Source organism: Dermacentor silvarum, chromosome 6 (assembly GCF_013339745.2).
Source record: "Dermacentor silvarum isolate Dsil-2018 chromosome 6, BIME_Dsil_1.4, whole genome shotgun sequence".
In the NCBI taxonomy this organism is placed as follows: domain Eukaryota; kingdom Metazoa; phylum Arthropoda; class Arachnida; order Ixodida; family Ixodidae; genus Dermacentor; species Dermacentor silvarum.
The window spans coordinates 82470169-82496172 of NC_051159.1; the positions used below are offsets into that span (position 1 = coordinate 82470169).

Below are 26004 nucleotides of genomic sequence, written 5' to 3' on the forward strand. Positions count from 1 at the left end.
ATTCAACGACTGCATTGGCGAGTTCTACAATGAATGGCTCCAGCAGGAAAACCCGAACACACTGATCGGGCAGCTGAAGCACGCTTCTTTGAACGAAGTGGCGCAATGGGTCAATGATGCCTGGTATGGACTGCCAAATGACACGGTCCATGCGGCGTTTTCCATGTGCGGCATCGTGGTACTGCTGGCACCGCCTCAGACGGCGAGCAGCAGCAATGGTTCACACGATGGCAATGACCGCGATTGCGTCCTTCTCTCAAGTGATGATGATGTGTAGTGTTTAATGGCGCAAGGACCAGCTATGGCCAAAGAGCGCTATGACATATTGTGATGGGTTATTATGGATGGAGTGGACAGTGGGTAGCAAATGGTAGATAAAAGGTGGCTGTAAAGAGGCCTAAAACAAGTCACTGCAAATTGCGTAAAATATATGAGCATTAAAATAATGACGAAAACAAATGATGTGAGCTATGAGCATAAAAGTTCTGTTACGAAGTGGTGACACAATAAAACTTTCTCTCAAGCGCCGACGAGTCATAAGCGATGTCTTATGGACAAATAAATGTTTCTTCGCATGACTCGCTCTTCTGAAAAACTTATTAGTGAGCTAGGGCCGCACCTTGAGGCTGTGTTTGGAGTCATCTTTTTTTTTGCCTAGGAGGGGTTGCATGTTGGGGGTCGACTTATAATGGGCAATATACGGTATTTAGAAGAACTCGGCACGTTCACTTAAGTTTTTCTTCTAGTAGATAGACAGCTGCAGTGCCAGCGTTTGAAATCCGTGGTTATTTAGGTCTTTCTTGTTTTACTACACAGATGCCAGCACATTTTCAGCGCCTCGAAGGCCGCATTGATTCTCCGTGTTGTACAACACAGACGACAGCCATTTCTTCAGCATTGGAGGGGCATGTTGATTGCAGTCTTTGTTTTCTACTTCACTTATGGCAGCATTTTGTCAGCACTCAAAAACAGCATTTTATTGCGATGGCAATTATATGGACACCCTAGGCGAATTTCTGCCGTCGCCTTCGCCATAAGGTTTCGTATCAAATCCATGGGCGATAAAATCATCGCCGTGCGAGTGAAAGCATGCGACAGTGAGCCGGCAATCGTGGCTCGCGCACACAAGGGCGTGAAGGAAGCGCACAGGCTTCCAGTCGCCCACAATGCTCCGGAGGGAGGGTAAGGAAGTGGAGGCCCGCGCTGGCCACACGCTCCCGCCGGGCCGGAAGACTCCCGGGGGGAGGGTGGGCAGATGGAGGGGCCGTTCTTTACTGCGGCCGCGCACTCCCGCAGGGCCGGAAGGCTCGGGTGGGAGGGTGGGGTGGAGGAGGGGCATTCTGCGCCGCGTGCGCCTGCCTGCGCTGTTCTATATTGAAGCCATCTGCGGCAGGGTCACAGACTGCCCTCCCTGTGTTTTCAAGGCCAAGATCGCGTTGATGCGAGCGCTGGCACGAAGCTCAATTCGCTTGCTGCTGCTGCTGCGCTGACACACTCCAGCGGCCTTTTTGACACCGAGTTTCCGCAGTCATCGAGTGAGATGCGTTCATGTTGGCTTGTGTGCAAGTGATACCATGCTTCTTAGTTTAGTTAGCGTGCCTTTGTTTACAAGTTTACACGGCCGATAAAATTACTATCATTACTTTGTATAGCTGTCCACTAATTTGCTATTGGAATCGATGCTTCGCCTTTCGGGTGGAACTGAGACTTCTTGTAATTACTTGCTTTTCAAGCCTTTTGGCAGATTTGAGGCAGCAATGAGGATGATGATAGTCTTCTCATCACTTCTACCGAAAGTGATTATTTGGAAAGCAAACACAATATTGACTTGGCCAGACAGCGGTGCAGCGTGGACGTTGATAGCACCCCCTCCATGTCCGGAGATGGGCTGTCGTGCAAGAATGAACGAAAAACTTTCTTTGGTGAAGCACATTGCTTCGCAGAATAGTTGCTTTTGAAACAGGGTAAAATAAATAATTTTTCCTCGTTTCTAACTGTACCTTTTGTGACAATGACATGCACATATATATTACATAGTGAAGAGGTCAAATGAGGTTTAGAAGCGTAGACTGTTGGGGCAGTTGATGCATCATGTATTCAAATGAAGTCAAATGAAGTTTTCACGCTTAAATCATAAAGCAAATTGGTTGAAAAAGCTTTGTGTTTTCAATGAAGGTTTAAAAAAAAAAGAAATAAAGTAAAAGCAACTAAGGCCACTTTTATTGAAAATAATAAATCACTCCCCGACATTTGCCTTGTGCTAGGCATGAAAATAAGCTTAGTTAACAAAGGCTAGCTACAGATCACCATGAGTCTACTGTACTACAATGAGCACATTCAGGAGGTGGCGTGTGTATTTAGGAGTTTAGTCTTTCCCAAAACACCTAGTATAATGTCTTATAGATCATTGGAAGGTGGTATGCATGCAAATGGAAATAAAGCAGGTCGTCATACTGACCCTTGATGGAAATCTCTTTGCCCTGAAAGCGCCGGAGGTAGTCGAGCACGACACTCTTCCAGTAACTCCGGTATGAGATCAGCCCCAGGTCTGACAGAGGCTTTTCTGGGGAGCCCACCTTGCCTTCCACTTTGCTGAGCAGGTAGCCTGGAGAGGCAGAGAGCGTACAGTTGCTTTTACAAGCAACATTGTGCTAGGGCTTGTGCAAATAATTATAGTGTTGCATAATTTTGAAGCAGCTAGTTTGAATCCTTGGATTTGCATAATACCTTGGCACAACAGCCACAACAACCACAAACAAATATAAAGAACAAGGGGGGATGGTGGGGGAGGGGGGAATTCACTTGCAAAGATGGAAACAGTTCATTTTGAAAGTACTATTATTCAGATATTATCACGCAAAAACATAAGTTCACCATTTTTACATTTTTGCACCACTAGGAGTACAGAAAGTTTGTTTACAGACTATGAATGTGTTGTGTTGTGCCTACCAGAAATCCTGCGATGGTCAAGGTCACACGAGTGCTTCACGTGCGCCCATAGCATGGCCTAAGGTGCACTGCACATTTTCACGATGCTGTAAAGTGCGATGTCACACGCAACCTTGACAGCACAATGCCGGCAGTTTAGGCTGTGTTGTGCAAATTCAGCATGGTGCTTTCTGCCTACATGCATGCTTAAGGGGGGACGCGGCTTTCGGTACCAACTTTCTTGTTTCTTGGTGGATGCCAATGAAAATTGGTACATAGAATAAGAATGGCTCTATGATGCTTTCATAAAAATTTCAAAGCGGTACCATGAAAACTTTTTGCTAGACAAATTATTTCTTTCTTGAACCTCGTGGAGGGACTGGAGGATTTACAAAATCAAGTGAAAAGTTTGTTAAATACTGTATGCACAGCCAAATGTATGCAGAAGGGGATAGCGTTCTCGAAATAATTTTTTTTCAACACTAAAATTTGTAGTTTATGTTTTCTCCAGTCCCACTGCAGTGAGCACGCTTACACTGCAAACAAGGAACCCTACTACGAATTCTTAAAACACTAGGATAAAAAAAGAGCGCTATCCCCTAAAGTACAGTTCAGTGAGTCTGACAAAACAAACGCAATCAAAATGTGTAAAGTAGTTACCAAGATATCTGCTCCACGAGCTGAGCAACATGCCAAAAAAACTGTACTGAGAAAACAAGGTTCAAAGTTGTCAAAATTTAATAGGCACCAGGGTTATAGTCCTTTGTGTCCTTTGTGATGCGGCATCGCTTGACCATCTGACCTGATGGTCTGATGAGCTTTTGCACCTTTCTTTTCCGCATTGCATCTTTTTCGGCTGGGTTCCTGAACAGTTTCGCCAATACGCACGGACGATGTTCCATCCGTGCTTGAGGTGCTCAGCTGCACGTCCGCGTCGCGCTGCATGCCACCGTCATTGATCCGAAGCGCGGTGTGCCGTGTGCAGAGCCTGTGCGTGCCAAGTGCACGGGCGAGATCGCGGCACTCGGAGCAAAATGACGGCGTGTGCGGTGCCTGTGGCGCCTGTTATCGTGCTTTTAGCGAGCCTCCATGATAGACAGCGACAACCTCGACGTCGACAAGACGCCTTTGAGATGACAGACGAGGGATTCCGGCGACAATTCAGATTCTCAAAAGAGACAGCGCTCCGACTGTGCGAGGAACTTGAGTGTGTATTTTGGCTGCAACGCGAAGTTAGCGTACGATGTCCCACCTAGCGGCATAAATGGGTCAACCGAAGTAAACAAAATTCGTTAAGTCACTCACCGCCAGTACAACTCACACACGTTTCATGATGAAAAACGTAAACCTCATCAATACCATGAACAAATTACTTTTATTTACCAAGAAGCGCTCGTAAATTGCTATATTTTTACTCGGTTTGTGACGTTCACTGCCACAAAAAGAAACCTTTGCGCTGATTGGTCTCTGTCCTTTCACTTGTTTTCATTACGTCAACGGACCGCCCCAATGTGACGCCACCGCCAAACCGAATCCTTCGAAAACCGAAGCGTTACAGAATACGGCCCCAGGTGTCAGCGACCAAAGTTATATTTTGGTGTCGAGCTCACACATCTATTTCGCAGTGGCCAATGACTCTCAGGAAGCCAGGAAACCAGCTTGCCAACAAAAGCGACAGTATGAGGGAGGGCCTGAATGGCGCAGACTTTTTCACAGTCGTCATTTCTACGACATCGCACATGTGGATCACATCTGAAAAATCAAGCAAGGCACTGTATGGCATCCGAAACTTTGATCGCAGTTATACATTGGATCAATAGAGAAGGTGGTAGTGCTGTGCGGATGTTCAAATAATTTATCAGGCGAGAAAAATCTGTTGGCAAATATAAACCGATTCTTCGACATTGCCTTGTTTCGGCTGTGAGTCACATCAAACACCAATGCAACTTGTTCACCGAAACTGATGATAATACATGTGTTTGAATTTATATTTGTCCATTCTGATATCTTTGAAAATTCAAATCAGTGAAATTCAAACTATGTGAATACTAATTAGCATAACATTTGATTAAATATTAGAAACTATTTAATATTCATACGACCCAAGAACGGAAGCAGTGCAGACTTCAACTTTTGTATGCTGGAGTGCTCGTGGTAGGCAGTTGCGTGAATACTTAAAATTTCAAATAGATTCAAGATTAATATACACATACATATACATAAAATATATATTGAACACTTCGATATGCGAATTGATTTCAGAAAGCAAGTGTGGGTGCTTCACTGCCGCAACCATGCTGTGAGCAACTTGAGCAGGACTCACTGAAATCAATGAGCATCCTTCCATAACCTTGTCTTTGATATGGTGGCAATGTCAGGATGCAGGACACGTTGTAGTTGAGGAACGAGTTCTTCTCCTGATCCAGGAAAGAGACAGCGAACAAAAGACACAAAAGTTAAGAGTGAAAAACACATGTACAGTTAAACCTCAATATAACGAAACTCTTGATATAACGATCTACGTATTCACCTTTTTATAACATCTTTTCAATAGAACTTCATGTATACTGAAACTCAATGTAATGAAGTGAGTTTAACATGATTTCAATATAACGAAATTTAACTGCTGCTGTGAAGCAATACAGAGGCAATACAGTCGAATACACTTATAACAATATTCAAGAGCCACAAAAACTCCTTTGTTATAACCGGGTTGCATGAAAAAAATCAAAACGAGGGTGGTAGAGCTGTTGTGGGAAAACTACAGTCGAATCTCGTTAATTCGAACACGCTTAATTCGAACTGCCGGTTTATTCGAACTGACGCTGTGGTCCCGTCAAAGTTATGTGTATTTCAATGGGCGAAAACGCTCGGTAATTCGAAAGCAAAAACACTTGCGACGGTTAATTCGAACATACTGACAATGCTCTCAGCAGCGCGCCAAATAACGCGGCGGCGCCTCCGACTGGCATTGCTCCGACACCGCCATAGAGTAAAAGCTTAGGAGAGACCCCTTAATGCAGTGGCGGTGGCCCAGTCGGGTCGAAGAAACTGCCCACGCTGGCAAACGCTGGCTTCCCGATAACGGCAGAAAACGAAACTTCAGGGAGCCCGAAACTCGAAGGGGCCCGAAAATTTGTTTGAATTAAAAGAAGTTCGAATTTAGGAAGAACGTATATTTGAAGTATTCGAGCACCATAGCACGATGCACGAACGGTGCGAGTCGTGAAATATCGTGGCACGCAAGCGCATAGCAAGCGCAACCGCCCACAACAGGCAACGCTGGGTTCCCGATAACGGCAGAAAACGAAACTTCAGGGTGCCGGCGATGGGCAGGCACGCGCGGAGACCGTTGAAGGTGAAGGAGGAGGGCGGCAGGGAAGCGGATTTGGCCTCGGCTACTCCGCCGCTTTGGTGGCACTGGCCTCGGTGGCCTCTCTCCCAACTCCCTCGTAGCTCCCTCACCTACGACTGTATCCGCGTGCGCCTGCCCGTCGCCGGCACCCTGAAGTTTCGTTTTCTGCCGTTATCGGAAACCGAGCGTTGGCCAGCGTGGACGGTTGCGCTCGCTCTGCGCTTACGCGCCGCGATATTTCACGACTTGCACCGTTCGTGCAGCGTGCTATGGTGCTCGAATACTTCAAAAATACGTCCTTCCTTTAATTCGAACAAATTTTCGGGCCCCTTCGAGTTCGAATTATCGAGATTCTACTGTATAATGGCGGGGAGGTCAGTGCCCCTCTCCACCACCTTCCTCCACCCTGGCTGCTGATAGTGTTGACTCATTTAACTCTTTAACTCTGCTTCCTGCGCTCTCCGTCGCGTGTAGCAAGCCGTGGCTGTCGGCATTCAAGAATGGTAGTGCTACAGTAAAACCTCGTTAATTCGGATTTCATGGGACTGAAAAATGACGGAATTAACCGAATGTCAAATTATCGCGGGTATGAAGAAAACAATAAACAAATGCTTTCTACGTCAACACGCTTTTATTTACTGAATATTCGAATCAGCAGAATCCTGTTTCTATTTTGCACAAAGGCAGCGCAGAAGCTGCAATTCTCGTCATCTCGTGACTGTTAGCACTCACAGCGGTGAAGGCCTCGCGACTTCTTTCATAGCCCAGCCGCGGCGCGTCTTCATCTGAGACACGCTTTTCACTATGGCGTGCACAACCAGAATAGTATTTTTTTGCCAGTGTCGCCAGGTCACCACCCATCGCGATGTAGACAGTACTTTTCATCCTCGACAGCTCTGCACTGAGTAAAAACGAAACTACTGTTTGCTGTAACCGTGGCCACTGTTGACGTAATCATAGACAGTGACCTTGCGGTTCTGAAGGCGCGCGGCCGACGTACGTACTGAGTCATAACCAAACTACTGTTTACCGCAACCACTGTGGATGAAATCGTGGCCACTATCGACATGATCATGGATGGCGACTACGCAGTCATGAAGGCACACGGCCAACGCGGTGCTGTGCGGCGGTGAACGCAAGAATAAAGGCTTTAAAGACACAAATAGCCACGAAGTGTAGGCACGGAGCGTTCCGGCGTTGCTGTCATTCCAGTACGATCATAGAGAAAGGATAGTACGATTATCACTTCGTTTTGGTAGACGCTAACGCCGTTTTGGCTAACTTTACTGGTTTTGGCTGCGTCGCATATTTTCTGCGTTTCGCCAGCCCAGCCACAGTGCTATCAGCTATCAGTGCAGTTGGCGCGGCGTACAGCTATGGGCGCAGCCCATTCGTGTTCGAAGGGGCGGAAAGGCGATGGGAGAGAGGAGCGTGAGGCTGGCGAAGCGGAGAAGGATGGAAAACAGCGCGCGACGGCGTGCAACGGCTTGAATTTCTTTCTTGCTTTTTTCTTTTCAAGGAGTTCAAATTCCATTCCCTTGCAAGGTCAACACGTGACTAGAAAGTAGAGGAAGCATAAAGGAGAAAGAAGGGTTCACTGCCATTTTCTAAGCGTGGCTGAGACGTCGGCACATACACGTATGTTCCGGCGCAACGCAGAATCGGCAACCTTGCCGTTTGAGAGAGGGTGAAATTTCCGCCGCGTTTTCTTTTTCTTTCTTTTTTTCTTTTGGTTCGCACGCGACGTCGAGGGGTCTCTCCTAAGCTTTTACTTTATGGCGGTGCCGGAGCAATGCCGGTCGGAGGCACCGCCGCTTGGTTTGGTTCGAATTAACGAGATTCGACTGTAAATTAAATGAAAACGTTCTAGCTGCATTCCTCGACTGTCGCATACGTGTGGCGGCTTGGTGCACATGTTTTGCATATGTGCGGGCCTTGAAAATTGTTGCTTTGGTTATAGTGCGGTACCGCTTATAGTGCGGATATTCGCGACTCCGGGGACATACGTTATAAGCGGTCTACACTGTAATTGATAGCGCAATAATAATAATAAAAATAAAAAAATGAAAGTCTAGATCACATTTTTGCAAAGCAAATGCAATTGGTGATGCCTTTGACAGCCTCCTGTAAATGTTTATCGCCCATCAGCGGCATGCTTGCAGGCACAGGAACAAAAATAAATTGCCCACACCTTGCACTGTCACTCATATGCAACTGTGCTTTGGTGTGATTGCATGGAACTGGAACGATGGCTTGCTGGCTGCGGCCAAGTCAAGGCGCTACCTAAAACCAATCACATCCGCATCCAGAATGTGTAAAGTTGCTTGACAGGCGATTTTACGGACACAAGAGGGGCCCCCGCAGGTGGTCAAGAGCTTGCCACCTATGGCCATCAGTCTAGCCTATAGATATCACTCTAAATCGCTGATGAGGTAAGAACATATTAACAGCAAGCTTCCCATGATGACTTGTCACCAGCCACCTTGCTGGCCGATGGCAAATTTTCATTACAGTTGTACTGCCTAGGACACTAGGCCACATCAACGCGAATGTCTCGTTGGGAAGTGGCAACCGAAGCTGAGGTTTGGTGCCGAGTCTATACGGCAGCAACTTTGTTCACGGTCGCCATGCTTGCAGCATTATGCATGCAGATATTGCAGAAAATGGGCAGCAGGACGCGGGGCATCCAAAATATCAGTTGTCGTTACATGATTGGTTTCAGGGGTAGGTGGCAGCATTTCAGGGAAATCGGCATACAGTTAAACCTGCTTATAACGAACCTCCATATAACGAATTCCTGGATATAACGAAGTTTTTCTATTCCCCGCCGTTACTCCATAGAATCACATGTATTTGATACCTCTACGTAACGAAGTGGCAGCGGGAGACCCCCTCGAAATAATGAATTTTCCCCGCCGACAACCTAGAGATTTCGGCCCAAATTCTGTCATTTTTGCGCGAGCAGCAACCGGAAGCACCTTCTCCGCCGCGACAGAATGCGAAGCGAGCGCACGTGAGCGTGCGTGCAAGCGTGTGCGAGGCGGGCCTGCATCCCTCGACCTGGCGATCTTGCTGCCGCAGGCGTGACCTTTCCCCCTCCCTGCATTCAAACCTGATCCTGTCGCTTGCTGCAGCTGGCCTAGCCCGCCAAGCCGGCACTCTCCTTTTCCAGTTGATGTTGCCGACGCGCAGGCAGACGCTGTGACACATCACACTCGATGAGCGCGGACACGCGCTGTCAAACGCTGGTGGCGTGTGCAAGTGCCGCTGCAGAAGCGAGCAAAGTGACCTTCGTGCTGTTGTCTATCACTTCAACGCAAATTGTGCGCCGAGAACACACAGCACGCACAAAGCTACGAGCACCCGATGCACCTACGCTGCCTAGACTCTGCCCCAACGCAGATCGTTTTCAAGATACGGCCCGCGCGACCGCGCGCCGCTGCGCAGTACGCAGTTGATGCAAGAGTACAGTACAACACCCCCAGCTATCCCTGCCCCCTCACTTCCTCGCCGGTGCCTCGAGCGCAACGGAAGAAGGCGCGCTTCCTCCCTGCTTTTCTTTCTTGCGCGTGCGAGATTTAGACGCGGTCGTTGGCTCCCCTCGCACGTTTTCACTCGCACATACAGCATACGGCGTGCGGCGACTGCATTATCGCCCTTGGACTTTATACAGAACATCTATGAGCCAAAACCAATTTTAGGACGACAACGCGTCATAGACACCATCTTTAGATAGCAAATACAGATCTCAAAGGCCATACTTTTGCTGGCGGAAACCGAAAATACGTCCTAGCTGTTGCCCCCAGCACTTTGGGTGGCCAATGCCATCATTAAGCCACCAAGCCAAGCGACATTAAATGTCAAAATGGCCGCTCGCGCCGGTGCGGGATAGCAGTTCGCAACGTATGATGCGGGAACAGTCCCACAGTTGCGACGCAACAGCGGGGTTATCAATGCATTGGGTTCTATGGAAGCTGTGCCAGGACCGTCCGAAAACGCCGTAATAGCCGGGAAAACGCAGCACCCGGGAACGTAACTACTGCAACACTATACGACGCTATGACGCCATCGTGACGTTCGCTCTTCGTTTCCGATGCCTCGCGCTTGTGCGAAACGACACGCATCCACGCATCCAGTACCTGGTGTGACATTCCAAGGACGAGTGCTTCGACGAAAACGGAAAACAGGTAAGCGTTAGAATCGAGTAAATACGGTAAGCGTTTTTTTCTGTCGAAATTTCATGCCGAACCTGCATATAACGAAACCCTCTTTATAATGAAGTTTTTCGGGAATTTGACAATTTCGTTATATTCAGGCTTAACTGTAATCGCACAGGTCCGAATAATCTGGTGCCTCAAAAACCATCATGACTGTATTAACCACTTTCGCTACCAGAAGATATTCTGAGCCACGTGGAAACAAAATTTTGCTTCGTTATAACTGACATCTTGTTGGATTACGCAGTTTTGGTTTGGCTGATGATGATGACTCTACTGAAATAAAGCACAACCAACTAAACTCTATATTTACTTTGTTATAATGAATAATTCGTTATAACCGTGTTTGTTATACTGTATCAAGGTTTAATTACACAATGAAAGCCCCAACGAAAATGCTTTTTCATTAATTTTTTTCCCCCTTTACTCCACTTGTGTTAATATGTTCTATATACAATTTTGCTTCGTCTGTCGAGAAAATAACAGTGTGCAATTCAGCAAGAACCTTGTTACAATTGTTATTAAGCAACTATACATCTTGTCTAACCATAGGCTCTTCTGCACTGGGTCCTGGTCTTGAAACTCGCATCTGCTCAGGCTACACCTTTGAAGCTTTTAACTCTTCACATTGCTGAGGCTGTATGCACAGTCAATGTGTGCAACAATTCAGGTTCATTAACTAGACAACTGCACTGTATGCTAAATGTCAACAGGCAGCATTACTACAGGCTGTAATTCTTGTGTCAGCCACACTTCACAACAAACAGCGTATCACGCACCTCCCCGAGAAGTCCAGGTTTTCCAGTAACTTTATCATTAAGTCAGCAAGAACACAAGGTTAGCACAATGTGTTTCCAGTAATAACAGTTAAAGAAAAGGAAAGAGAGAAAGACGGCAACAACTTAGCTGTAACAGTGCTAATGCGAAGACAAGAACTGTTTCATATAAAAATGCACATGACGAGAGATACCAATGCAATAATAATGCAATGCTTGCCTTGGAGAAGTATCCAACGACGTGGCATCCTTCAGCGTCAGCATCAGTCATCACATAGAAAAGGAAAGGCTCAACATCAAAGTAGAGGGTCTTGTGGTCGAGAAAGAGCTTTGCAAGCAGGCACAGGTTCTGGCAGTAAGCCTAGATGATGAGAAGCAGGCAGGATATCAGGAAAACACGACAGACAAGACACACCTCACTTGTAGCTATTTAACAATATTTTTAACCGACATTTTTCTAATTAATCATAGAATGGCTTCAATATTAAATGTCGTCCTATGAATCTCATGCCGCACACATTTTTTGAATCATGCAACTATAAGTGCAGTTATCGCTTCGATACCCGGCTTTCTCTTTTTTTTTTGTCTCCGCTAGCATGCTGGAAGCTGCACAGCGGAGAAGACCAGGGGGCAAAGCTCAGGCTAAAAGTTGAGTGTCGTGATGGCTGTGGTAGACTACGCTATGCAGCATGCCGCTTGACCATGTTCAAAAAGTGCCTTAGGGCCCCTTTTATATTTGTCAAAGCAGCCAAGCTGCATGCACCACCAAGCAAAATTACAAGCTTACAATAAACATCAAGCTGGCTGCACTCACCGTCCCTGAAACTACTTCACATGAAATCACAAGAGTGTTTCAATGCAAATTTCTGTATTTCTACCGTGTTTGACAGCCAATGTGCGCTCATCCTGTATCTCTTTCAGACCTGTATTGCACGACATAACTGTATGGGAGGAAACGCTGCATCAGCCTTCGCGTGCGAAGCCTAAAGCGCAAATCATGAGACAATATAGTTGCTTGCAAGAAGATTGTTACAGTAGAACCCCGCTGTTACGTTTTTTACGGGACCGTAAAAAAAAAACGTAAGAGCCGGGAAACGCAAGAGCCAGGAAACAGGAAAAATTGAGAAATGGGAGTAGTGTTGAACTGCACACAATATTATTTTAATTCTTACGTCGACAAAAAGTAGTTTCGCCCGACAGCCGAAGTATCGATTGCGATGAGCTGTACAAAGTAAGAATAGTAGTTTTATAGTCTGTATAAACTTATAAACATTCGGTTATTAACTAATTAACAAACATGGTGTCAGCGCCCACAGGCAAACTTGAACACATCACACTCGATGAGAGCGGACACGCGCATTTAAGCGCCGCTGCAGAAGCGAGCGAAGTGAACTTCGTGCTGTTGTCTATCGCTTCAACCCAAACTGAGCGCCGAGAACACGCAGCACGCACAAAGCCACGAGCCGCAGACGCACCTACACTGCGTAGAATCTGCCCCCACGCAGATCGCTTTCAAGACACGGCCTGCGGGACCGCGCGCCGCCGCGCAGTATGATGCCAGAGCACAACGCTACCCGCTATCCCCCCCCCCCCCCTCGCTGGTGCCTCAAGCGCAACGGAAGGAGGCGCGCTTCCTCCCTGCTTTTCTTTCGCGCGCGAGACGCGGTCGTCGGCTCCCCTCGCACGCTTTCACTCACACATACAGCATACTGACACGTACACATGTTTATCTTTCACCGGTGGCCGCTTTCAACATTGGCTGACAAATGTTAAACGTTATCGCTCGGCGCAGGACGCGCCTGCATTGGAAGCTTCTCGGACGTTATCAATGCTTCTATCCGTCGTCTGTGGTCACCGACGCCCATGTAATCTGATTGTATGAGCGACGCGAATTGTCTAGAACTTTCTGGAAGACACGCGGACATCAGGGATTAATCTGGAACCTTCGATGACTCAGGTATAAAAGCCGACGCGTTTCGCCGCTGATCAGATTTCGACGATCGCCGACTGTGTTCGCCGCTATCGTTGTGCTTCAAGTGTAACTTGCTTTTGTGGGCACAGGTTCGCCCAATAAAGAATCAGTTTCGTCATTCCCAGTTTGACGACTGTTTGCTTCATCGTCACTACTACGTGACATCTGGTGGAGGTGCTTTTATGTCCTTGTACCGGACCCCCCCGTCCAGCCGTGAGCCAAGCCCACACCGTCTAGAAGACGTCGACGCCTACCCCGACCAGCGAGCTAGTCGCAGGCTACTGAACCTGCCACCGGAGTACGAACCCCTACCTGAGAAGACCAAGAGGACAAAAGTCATGACCTCGGCAGCAGCTACCATGACCGCCCCTGTGCCAACATCTGCGGTGGTGATGCAACAATCCAGGGAGCCGCCGACTTTCCGCGGTTCGCCATGTGAAGACGCCGAAAGCTGGCTGGAGGCGTACGACTGGGTCGCTACGTTCAACAAGTGGGACTGCGACGAAAAGCTGCGCCATGTTTACTTCTCTCTTGAAGATGGCGCCAGAACCTGGTTCGAGAATAGGGAACGTTCACTAACAACCTGGGACCTCTTCCGAGCCGCCTTCCTGGACACCTTCACGAGCGTCGTCCGTAAAGAAAGAGCTGCAGCCTTGCTGGAAAACCGTGTACAGCTCCCGAATGAGGGCATCGGTATGTACACTGAAGAAATGACTCGGTTGTTCCGGCACGCCGATCCAGCTATGCCCGATGACAAGAAAGTTCGCTTGCTCATGCGGGGAGTTAAGCAGGAGCTATTCGCCGGACTGGTACGGAATCCACCAACAACAGTCCAAGACTTTCTCTCGGAGGCTACGACGATCGAGAAAGCACTGGAAATGCGCAACCGGCAATACAATCGCCGTTCGACGCCACACTACGCCGAAGTCCAAGGACTTTCCGACGACCTGCGAGACACCATCAGGGCGATAGTACGCGAAGAGCTGCGGAAGTTGCTACCGTCGTCGCAGCCTCAAGTTGCTTCCATCGCCGATATCGTGCGGGAGGAAATCCAGCAATCGCTAGGACTTCCCGAATCGCCGCAACCCCAGCCGGAAGCGATGACATACGCCGCCGTCGCCCGTCGTCAAGGCCCCCCTCCGCGCTCGCGCCAGGGCCTCGTAACGCCGCAATTCCGTCGCCCAGCACCGCCGCCGCAGCCAGCGTACGTCCTTCTTCGTGATCTTGTTGAAGCGACGCCTACAATCGCCGCCCATCCTTGCGCATTTCGACGAAAACGCTGATACCGAAGTCCACACCGACGCAAGCAGCGTAGGACTCGGCGCCGTGCTTGTGCAGAGGACTGACGGACTAGAAAGGGTTGTAAGTTACGCTAGCCGGTCGCTATCGAAAGCGGAATCAAATTATTCCACAACAGAAAAGGAGTGCCTCGCCATCATCTGGGCTACATCAAAGTTTCGCCCCTACCTTTATGGCAGGCCCTTCAAAGTTGTGAGCGACCACCACGCCTTGTGTTGGCTAGCTAACTTGAAGGATCCTTCAGGTCGCCTCGCACGATGGAGTCTGAGACTTCAAGCATTCGACATCACCGTCGTTTACAAGTCCGGGCGAAAGCACTCTGACGCCGACTGCTTGTCTCGCGCCCCCGTCGAACCGCCGCCACAGGATGACCAGGATGACGACACTTTCTTGGGACCCATCAGTGCCGACGAATTCGCCGAACAACAGCGAGCCGACCCGGAACTAAGGAACCTTGTAGATTACCTGGAAGGCAAGACCGTCACTGTACCGAAGGTGTTCAGGCGAGGATTGGCGTCGTTTTTCTTGCAAAACGACATTCTCCTAAAGAAGAACTTCTCGCCTCTCCGAGCCAACTACCTCCTCGTGGTACCCTCAGCATTGCGTCCAGAGGTTCTGCAAGCTCTCCATGACGACCCAACGGCTGGACACCTCGGTTTTTCCCGCACGCTCGCGAGGATACAAGAAAAATACTACTGGCCTCGCCTCTCTGCCGACGTCGCCCATTACGTAAGGACATGCCGAGACTGTCAGCGACGCAAAACACCGCCGACAAGGCCAGCCGGACTTCTACAGCCGATCGAGCCACCTCGCCGACCGTTCCAGCAGATTGGGATGGACTTACTGGGGCCTTTTCCGACGTCGACGTCCGGGAATAAATGGATCGTCGTAGCGACGGACTACCTCACCCGCTACGCCGAAACAAAAGCCTTGCCCAAAAGCAGTGCTGCCGAGGTAGCCCGATTCTTCGTTGAGAACATCCTCCTGCGTCACGGTGCCCCAGAAGTCCTCATCACCGACAGAGGTACTGCCTTTACGGCAGAACTAACTCAAGCCATCCTGCGATACAGCCACACAAGCCATCGCCGGACCACCGCCTACCACCCGCAGACGAATGGCCTCACCGAGCGCCTAAATAAGACCATCGCCGACATGCTGGCAATGTACGTCGACGTCGAACACAAGACGTGGGATGCCATCCTTCCGTACGTGACCTTCGCATACAACACGGCCGTGCAAGAAACGACGCACATGGCGCCGTTCAACCTGGTCTACGGAAGGAACCCGGCAACGACGCTTGACGCCATGCTACCGGACGTCACCGACGAAGAAAATCTCGACGTTGCCACCTATTTGCAGCGTGCCGAAGAAGGTCGACAGCTCGCCCGACTGCGCATCAAGAACCAGCAGAGGACCGACAGCCGACACTACAACCTTCGACGACGCTACGTCGAGTACCAGCCCGGTGACCGTGTTTGGGTCTGGACTCCGATACGCCGACGAGGACTTAGCGAGAAGCTGTTACGTCGCTATTTCGGACCATATAAGATCACCCGACGTATTGGCGCACTGGACTATGAGGTCGTGCCAGACGGCATTTCGCAATCACAGCGGCGCCGGCCACGACCTGAAGTCATCCACGTGGTGCGTCTTAAGCCTTTCTACGCCCGCTGACAAACTTAGGTACTTTGTTACTTTGTTATTGTTTTTTGTTATTTTGTTTATTACGCATGGTTTTGTTTTCGCTTTCGTGTTTGTTTGTAGCATCGGGACGATGCTTTTTAAGGGGAGGGTATTGACACGTACACATGTTTATCTTTCACCGGTGGCCGCTTTCAACATTGGCTGACAAATGTTAAACGTTATCGCTCGGCGCAGGACGCGCCTGCATTGGAAGCTTCTCGGACGTTATCAATGCTTCTATCCGTCGTCTGTGGTCACCGACGCCCATGTAATCTGATTGTATGAGCGACGCGAATTGTCTAGAACTTTCTGGAAGACACGCGGGCATCAGGGATTAATCTGGAACCTTCGATGACTCAGGTATAAAAGCCGACGCGTTTCGCCGCTGATCAGATTTCGACGATCGCCGACTGTGTTCGCCGCTATCGTTGTGCTTCAAGTGTAACTTGCTTTTGTGGGCACAGGTTCGCCCAATAAAGAATCAGTTTCGTCATTCCCAGTTTGACGACTGTTTGCTTCATCGTCACTACTACGTGACAATACGGCGCGCGGCGACGTATGCTGTATGTGCGAGTGAAAGCGTGCGAGGGGAGCCGACGACTGGGTCTCGCGCATGAAAGAAAGCATACGGCGCGCGGCGACGGCGTTATCGCCCTTGGACTTTATACGGAACACATCTATGAGCCAAAACCAATTTTAGGGCCGCAACGCGTCATAGACATCATCTTTAGATAGCAAAAGCGGATATCAAAGGCCATACTTTTGCTGGCGGAAACCGAAAATACGTAATAAATGTCACCCCCAGCACTTTGGGTGGCCAATGCCATCGTCAAGCAACCCAGCCAAGCGACATGAAAAGTCAAAATGGCCGCTCGGGCCGGCGCGGTGTGGCAGTTCGCAACGTATGATGCGGGAACAGTCCCACAGTTGCGACGTAACAGCGGGGTTACCAATGCATTGGGTTCTATGGGAGCTGTGCCGGGACCGGCCGAAAACGACGTAACAGCCGGGAAAACGCAGCACCCGGGAACGTAACAGCGGGGTTCTACTGTACTTGGCACATTACTACAGCAGCGTCTATTGCATTACCACAGACAAAAGCGGCAGTTTCAGTCGGCACTGCGTGGCACACAAGCTAGTGTCAACGGTGGCATGAATCAGTGCAGTGGACAATCTGGCCACTTAACGACCACTTTATGTGGAATTGTCAAGTTTGTTGTACGTATGGGTTTCCAACAACACAAATATTTTGCCTTCAGGTGCAGCATCACAGCTATTCAATCTGTACTGCAGTAAAGCTGCAAAAGAAGGCAGAATTCACACATGAATGTTGCTGCACTTCACTTCAACAGAGAGCAGTAGCAGAAGCAGTGACGTCTAAACACACAAAACAATATTACATTCGGTGCTTTTCTCTGAGCCACCAATGATGCTGCCGTGATTTTATAACGATCTGAACATTGGTGTGTGTGGCCTTATGCTCAGGTAAGTTACACGTGCACATTAAAAAAAAAGTTTCCCCAGGGTCTGATTGTGGATATAGGCTGCATGCAAAACAGGTTATAAGCAGTGTACGAAATGAAAACACACCTTGTTCTTGACACCGTCCACCTCAAAAAAAGAAATGTTGCCCTTGCGGTAGATTTCATCACCTGGTGGGTGCCGCCACACACATTTTGCCTGAAAGAAATCAATAAATAAAAAGAGATGCAACGGAAAAGCAAGCTAAGCCATCATATTTAAAGCAGTCAATAATGCAGACAGGTACATTGCTTAAAAGACAAAAGCAATATGAGCAGCAATTTATGCAGCTCAAAGTGCTGGTAGCAACATAGAGATAACCCCATACTTCACGTGTCACAGTCACATAACACCTAGTGTTTTAATGACACATTTTGGTTTTGAAAATTGACAACTGAAATTTGACACAAGAAGAGACACTTCATTTTTTCTTAGGTGGCACCACAGTTTTTAAGGCAATTGAGATCAGTGCTCAATGTTGCATTTCTTGTAGCCCAGATGCAATCTTTGCTGCTAAAAGGTTGATCAACTTAAGCCCAAAGGGAAAGTGCAGGCACTCACAGTGTGCCGTCGCAGGATGGTGGGGCTGCCCATGTACTTGAGGCAGAACTGGCACAGGTACAGTTTGGGTAGCGCTTGGTACTCCTCCGGGTAAGGGGAGCTGTACCAGACGTCCATCTCATACCGGCCCATCTCCAGCACGCGAATACCCTGCTGCTGGTGGTGGTGGTTGTGGTGCCTATGGTTGCCGCCGTGGCCGCCAGCGGATGAACGCGAGGGAGGGCGTGACACCAGCGATGCCACTCGCTGGTGCTCCTGTGAGTCAAACATACACAGCTGCTGCAGCCCTTTCCAATGTCTAGCTTTCTTTCAACCACAACAAACATACATCCTGTGCATTGAGCTCCTTTTCAAAGGCCATCGACATTCGCGAACTATGCTAGCCATCCTGTGACATTGCATGGCCTGTTGAGTTTAGCAGTACCTAGGAATATTCAGGCTTGCCATAACAGTGCCATACAGAAATTGTGTATGAGACATGCATGCTTATCATATTTAGCCCGTGCAGCAGCAATTTTCTGAGCTTATACAGTTAAACCTCGATATAAAAAAGTTGCTAAAATCAGAAATTTGCTCCGTTATATCGAAATTCAATCTTTTATGCAAGTAAGTACAGTCGACAATAGATTTTTCTGACGCAGAAGGGGCAATAAAATTTTTTTAATTATTGGGCAATCAAAGAAAGCATAATAGAATGAGAAAAATCATTTTGTTGCATTTTAGAGTCGGCGCCTAAAGATGCAGTTTGATTATTTGTCGACAATATCTTGACATCAACGGTACGAAGCGAAGCCAGTCACGATTTCGAGTCCACTCCGCCCCCACGGCTGATTGTGTTGCCCGCAGTGGGATGACATTATCATAAAAAGCACCGGCAGTGGGGAGCAAATGCTTTGTTTGCCTCTCCCTTCAACATGTTGCCGAAATTAGAAATTATGCTACCTCCAGTGCTAAACATGCAGGATGATTGCGCACATGATGCCACACCATCCAGGCATGCCCCCTCTTTGCACATGTAGTAGATTACCTCTAAAACAGGGTGCGCAAGCAGCATATGCACTCAGCTGTGCTGACAGCTACTTGCAGCCACTGCCGCGCTAGAAAAGAATACGCCTGCCGCGGATAAAGAGATGTACTGCTTTACGACCTACCACAAATTATGTGCCGACAATGCTATATTTCCTGGCCTCGCTAAGATCCCTTTTGTGCACATTAGCTGACTTCTCTACTTGGTATTATACCAAAGAAAATTCCAAGGGGAAAGAACAGATGACTGAAGTTGTTGAGAACAGACACAGGCTACAGATGAAGCCTGTTATAATAAAGTCTCATTAGACACGAAAATTTCTTCGTTATATCTGATTTTCATTATAAGTATACACGAAAAAAAAAAAAAAGAGTTATTGGGTCTATGTGAAAGCATGTGTGATGCTTCCGATAAGCAAGCAAAGGGTCTCTTATCAATTTTGACATCACTCTGACAGCTTTTCGTGCCAACATGTGACACATGAACAAAGCTAAGCTAAACTACAAACATCCTTTGCACTATCAATATGCAACCATGTGATTGGTGTTACCACATGAGATTGGCACGTTGGCTAGCTGGCTGCAAGCCAGCCAAACTAAGCCATTGGCCAGCATGCACACGCGCATCCAGAAAGTGCTGTATTAAGCTGCTCTTGTTGAGTGCTTGACATGTTTGCTACTCGAATATACGTACAGTAAAACATTCCTAATTCGACCCTCGTTAATTTGGACAATTTGGACTCGTCCTCCGATCCCGGCAGGCGTATGCATTATTTAGTGTAATCAAACTCTCGTTAATTCAGACCGTATTCAGCTAATTCAGACAACTTTCGGAGCTCGGTGAATGCGGAGCAACATAAATGTGTGAAGCAAAAGAGCAAGAAGGCGCTAGCGTCCAACTTAACTGAAGCGGCAGAGACTGCATCGCTATAGTCATCAGCGGAAATTGTACATGAAAACAGCAATGCTGGAACGCTTTGTCCCTATTTGTGCCTTTAAGGCATTTATTTTTGCGTTTACCACTGTGCATAACAGTACGTTGGCCATGTGTGTTCATAACTGCATAGTCACCATGCATGATTACGTCGATAGCGACCGCGGTGTTGTCTGCAGTTCCAGCAAACAGTAGTTTCGTTTTGACTCGGTGTGTGCATCGGCCGCGTGCCTGCGTGCAAGGTCGCCGTCCACGATCGCGTCAATAGCGGCCACGGTTTTGTCCTCAGCGGTTGCGGCAAACAGTAACTTCATTTTAATTCAGTGCAAAGCTGTCAAGGATGAAGAGGACCGGCTAAATCGTGATGAACGGAAGATCTGCTCTGGAGACCAGTTCACTGGCTAAAATATAATAGAGATGTGCACGCGGTGTGAAAGGCATGTCTCAGATGAAGACGCAAGCCATGGCTGTGCTGCTAAGGAAGTCGCAAGGCCTTCGCCGCTGCAAGCAATAATCAGTCACGAGATGACGAGAACTGCAGCTTCCGCACTTCTTTTGTGCAAAGTAGAAACAGGATTGGCTGATTGATTCAGTAAATAAAAGCGTGTTGATGTAGCAAGCATTTGCTTAGTTTTATTTATACCCTCGATAATTCAACATTCGGTTAATCTGGACATTTTTTGCGGTTCTGTGAAATCGGAATTAACGAGGTTTTCTGTACTTTGAGCTGTCTAACGAACAAATAGATTCGCTTTACAATAACTGATATTGTCTTGAATCTTGCATTTTTGGTTTTCTTATAGCAGTAAAGCACTAAGTGAAATAGAGCATAATAAACCAAATTCTATATTTGCCTCGGTATATCCATGCTCATTCCATTGAGGTTTGACTGCGTTGCCCACACCTTAGGCAGTTGCTCGTTTACGGTATCAATCAACTCCCCAAGATAAAAATGCGGCCAGCGTGCTGTCTATGCAAGAAGATATTTAATAAACTGTCAAACAAGCCTTGACTTAGCCTGTCAAGAAAGAGAACTGTCGTTGTTGTAACTTCTGTGAAAAAGAGGACGCTAGAAACTTTCTCTCGCAACATGATCAAGAAAATCTCTCGCATATTAGAATAATGTACAATGTTTAGCTGTACTCTGCACACGGGGGCCAGATTTGAGTTACTCTGCAAAAGGCAATAATTCGGAGAGGTCGTTTCTGCTAGCTCTGTATAAAGTAAAACATTGAGCACTCTCAAACTGCTGTAGGCTCTGCGCGCACGGCAATCCATGACAATCCATGGAAACCTTTGCTGTATGTGCTCACCATTTCCTCTGCTGCTTTGGCTTGGGCTTCCCGAAACATCTCCAGGTCATACACGGGAGCCAAGCTGCTCAGGTCTGGTTCACGGTCGGAATCGCTAAGCCAATCAAAAAGAGGCACCAACAACTTTTAGGATGGAACAAGAAAAAAATGTTCGATCAGCATTCTAAAATTAAATGGTTACTAAAAGAAAACAGCAACACAAGCTAGGACAACAGCTTTCATTTTTAAAATGTTAAAGAGAGTTGCTTTTTTGACAGTAAAGAGCGAATTTATTAAAGCAAAGCTTTTTGTGCTTCTTCCTTCCTCTTTATGGGCACTGGCTGCTGCATTCTTACCAAGTGGACAACTGGTCATATAATACTATATATGTACCCAATAATCAACTTGGGTCACTGAGCATGTGCCTAACTTGATGTATAGCGCAAAAGGGCACAGTGGATGACAGAGAAGACAAAGACATAGTGCTACTAACAACTGACCTTTTGCACTATTACCTGACATTATGCAGTACCAACTAGCCCACCAGTCTGTCCTTTTGAGTATGTGCCTATCCTTAGCCAATTGCCCACTGTGACACTAAGGGTATAAAGTATACTATAGAAGCCTGAGGTGTATTTAGATATGTCGTACTTTTCTGTGCATACACATTTCAGCACCATTCTTCTATTGACAAGCATTATACATCTCCTCCATTCTCCTGACACAAGCAGATAGCAGCTAGGCGATATGGCTGTCCTTGTGTGATCCGCTACTGCTGTTACCTCGCTAGCTCACACAAGCTTCGCATTATTTAGATTTCAACATTGCGTTGGAGCTGCGTGGTTTTTTCAGCTGTATTCGTAAATGACTTTTCTACAATACTCAAGAAATCACTTATATCATGAGAAGAAGGTTGGTAAGACCGAAAAGATATAAAAAAGAAAAATGAGTGGTGATGCCTTCTTGAAGTTCCTTCAACAGCTTGTCATAACGTCATGGATATTGACGGCAATTGGTTGGGCCTAGTTAATATTTTATCCTTAAATATAGACTAAATTGTGTTCCAAGAGAGCCAAAGACTGAACTTGACAAATATCAAGAACTTTTGCTGCGACACGTCAGGCCAAATCCGAGAAGATACTTTGAAATCCATAACATCACACTGATGTACCCGTGATGGTAGTTTGAGGTGAAATTAAAAAGAAAAAGAAAACGAAGAAGAAAAAAAGAAAGACACCGTGACTTTCATTTTTGCTTCTAATAATCAAATAATTACCATGAAATAAACAAAAATAGAGTTTCGAAAGGATACGTCATTAGTCGAAACTGATTTGGTATTCTTCCTTAACGCCCCTCTTAGGAGCTTGGCATTCCAGATAATGATGGAAATGTGAACGATACTGTACGATGTTGACATGACATCCAAAATTTCCGATGAACAGATTGTGGCAAAGACAAAGCTAGTAAAGTTATGATTATTAGAGGGTGACAAGAACGTGCTAAAAGAGAAAGTTCAACATGGCAGCATTTGTAAGCTTTTGCTGCAGATGAGTAGCCATACTTTTCAACCAGCTTGCAAAATCTGGAAGCTGTGTTGCGCTCTCACATTATCACTACCATGGTTGGGGTATCAGACACACATTGAGAAAGAACATTGCAGCTTTTAAAGTGTGATTTTATTCACTCCTCTAAAATCAAATAAATGCTTACGCGTTTTTCACTGGTCGATCTGGAGCAGGATTTTTTGCTCCATGGCTACGAATCCGAATTTCACTGGTCAAGCTGGAGCGGGTTCGCGCTTTCCACTGGTCGTTTCGGATCAACTCGCTCCGCGCCGGATCACTCTCACTTGCTCCTCTGCCGAGGCGCAGATTCGGGCAGAAATAGCACGAGAAGCATACGTCACTTCCGCTCGCTGGGGGACGGTGATCTTGGTGGCCATGGAAACATGCAGAGCGGAAGTCGATTTTTGTGACGCCTGTGCGCAGACTTCCGGTACGATTTAGCGCGGATCATTTTCGCTCTCCGCTGGCAGATTAGGGTTGGTGAATTGCGAGCACTCGCTCCAGGATTTCTGCGGCCGCTCCAGATCGACCAGTGAAAAACGCCATTAGAGAGATACAAAAGAATAATTGACTACTCCAGACTGATTTAACGTTTCCCTTAAGCGTTCCTTTGAAGATACCAAATGAGGGACTAGAGAAACCTATGAAATTGATTAATCCCACATAGGAAACATGCTCTTCCTACACAGGTGTAAAAATAAGGTGATAAAGCCCTGATACAGGTCTCATAAAAAGTGTAATTTGTTAATGAAAGTAAATAAACAGGTTTTACATCACACATAGCTACACATGGGCATATGAAAGATAATGTAGCAAAATGCCTAAATTAATTTGGTCACCCGAGTTCAAATAAGGTGCACCTTACTCAAGCTACAAGGACATTTCTGCATTATGTCCTTATCAGGATGAGTAATTTGTTCCTATGCTGTCCTCACTCATAAGCTGTTCATATCACCTGTGACGACTGGCCATGTAGACCTCTCCACCTGTTTGTGTTCAAGGAACACTAAAGAGAAGAATTAGTTCAGGTGTGTTAGTAAATTACCCTTCTAACGAATTACAAAAAAAGCCACTCTTACTGCGACTTGGTAGGCCAGAAAAAGATGCAAGAATGAAAGATGGGTGGCAACGCTGCCGCGAAGTTCCCACATCGTCACATCATGAATTTTGACAGCATCTGCTTTTATCGGCAAAGATGGATTACATTGCATACCAAAGAAGCCAAGACTAAACTTGGATGGTTGCAAGAACTTTAACTTAGTCACCAGTGGGCCAAATATGAAAAATACCTTGAAATCCGTGACGTCAGACACACGGGCTTTGGCCCGAAATTTATAAAATTGAAACTTTTACCTTCATTTTCTCTTATAAGACCAACCTATTACCATGACGTTAACGAAAATGGTGTTTTGAACGTACACCTTATCAGTTTAAACTGATTTCATGTTTCTCTTTAGTGTCCCTTTAAACTAAGCCAAAAAGACTATTGTAGGAGTCTTACACCGGTGGTTTTAGCTCCAATGAAATGAAACCTGCACCAAAGTGCACATAAAAATAAAAGCGACATATGGCATTGAAATTTCGATGACAACATTTCGTGTCTAGCGACTGCAAACAAGCATGCAAATAAAATGCAAATGGAGGCTTGACTCTTTTCGTGCTTTGGACAGGACATGCGCATTCAAAACACGCAGAGGGTCAGGTTTCCATTTACACTGATATTTCACTTACAGCATGCCTTTGGACCGCGTTCTTGGGGATAGCTTCTCTCTACGCTGGTCCAACATTTTTTGGTAGCGTTCCTTCTGCTCGGGAGTCTGCACCTGCCAAGCAATTCGCACAGCTAAACGTCTTCTGCTCAGTTGGCAAAAAAAAGGCTACAAATGCTATCATAACCACCAGATTATTGCCGCGTCAGAGGTATGTATAGAGAAAATATAGTTGGCACTTGTTAATTCAAACTCTGGAGGCAGAAAGAACCCGCTGGGTCAGTGGATACAATAGCCAAATATTATAAGTCAAGCTAAAGTGTTAGATTAGCATTTCAAAATGTCTAAAACATTCATTTTACCGAGGACAGAGCTCTCATAAGCAAGGATCATGATGTAAATGTAAGGACACAATGGCTGTTGCCACTGTGAAGATATGGTACCTAATCCTAACACAGTCTATCCACTGGTAATAAAGAATAGTTTATTTTGCACTTGAGAATTAAACAAATTGTAGTTTCTTCACTTTTAATAATTCTTCCAATCGAAGAACTAACTGGTGCTAACTCTTCAGACCACTCTGTCAGTATTATTTATGGGAGTGGGTGCAGCTAAGACATATCTTGGTAAATACCAGGTTCTCCGAGATTTCTAGAAAAGCAATTATAACAGTACATGTTCAATTCAACATTTGCCTTTCGTACTTTTTTAGCCCATTAGGTAATCTTGACGAACCAAGTTTGCAATGAGCAATCATCACTTTTCGGTTTATGACAAGTGCGTGTGCCTCTGGTGGTAGACATTCGATCATCATCAAGTTTTATTAAATTAGACCTTACACACTATTTCCACACATATTTCTGCATCGTTAACATGTTATTAAAGCATCATGTGTCAAAAAGTGAATCATTACGGTAATTTATTCAGGACAAAATGAGCCCCTAAGGGGGCTAAAGTTTGGGAAGCAAGTGCCGCCTGTAATGTTGCACGCTCCCTGGTCACTTTATAGTTTCTAGTTCAGAGCTTCCAATTTGGTGATGCCCGAGAACTTCTATAGTGAAGCTGCTAAGAGGAGTTCCGTAACAGTTCTTGTGCAGCAGCATGCAACAGCATGGTCAATATCAAATGCCTATGCAACGCAAGTCGGAGCCCCAAATTTGCTTTCA

The 26004-nt window shown here is 46.8% G+C and overlaps 1 protein-coding gene across 4 annotated transcripts in view; it reads right to left on the reverse strand.

Moving 5' to 3' along the window:
* Positions 1-26004, reverse strand: part of LOC119455674 (histone acetyltransferase KAT7-like) — an 81780-nt gene that overhangs the window by 12289 nt on the left and 43487 nt on the right. For all 4 annotated transcript variants that reach the window (XM_049668943.1, XM_049668942.1, XM_049668941.1 and 1 more), the window contains 7 exons: positions 24861-24952; positions 21586-21679; positions 18313-18567; positions 17821-17910; positions 11497-11637; positions 5252-5345; positions 2459-2605 (listed from right to left, as the gene is read on the reverse strand). In XM_049668943.1, coding sequence (XP_049524900.1) covers positions 2459-2605; positions 5252-5345; positions 11497-11637; positions 17821-17910; positions 18313-18567; positions 21586-21679; positions 24861-24952 — 913 coding nt within the window. The remainder of the gene's footprint in view (positions 1-2458; positions 2606-5251; positions 5346-11496; positions 11638-17820; positions 17911-18312; positions 18568-21585; positions 21680-24860; positions 24953-26004) is intronic.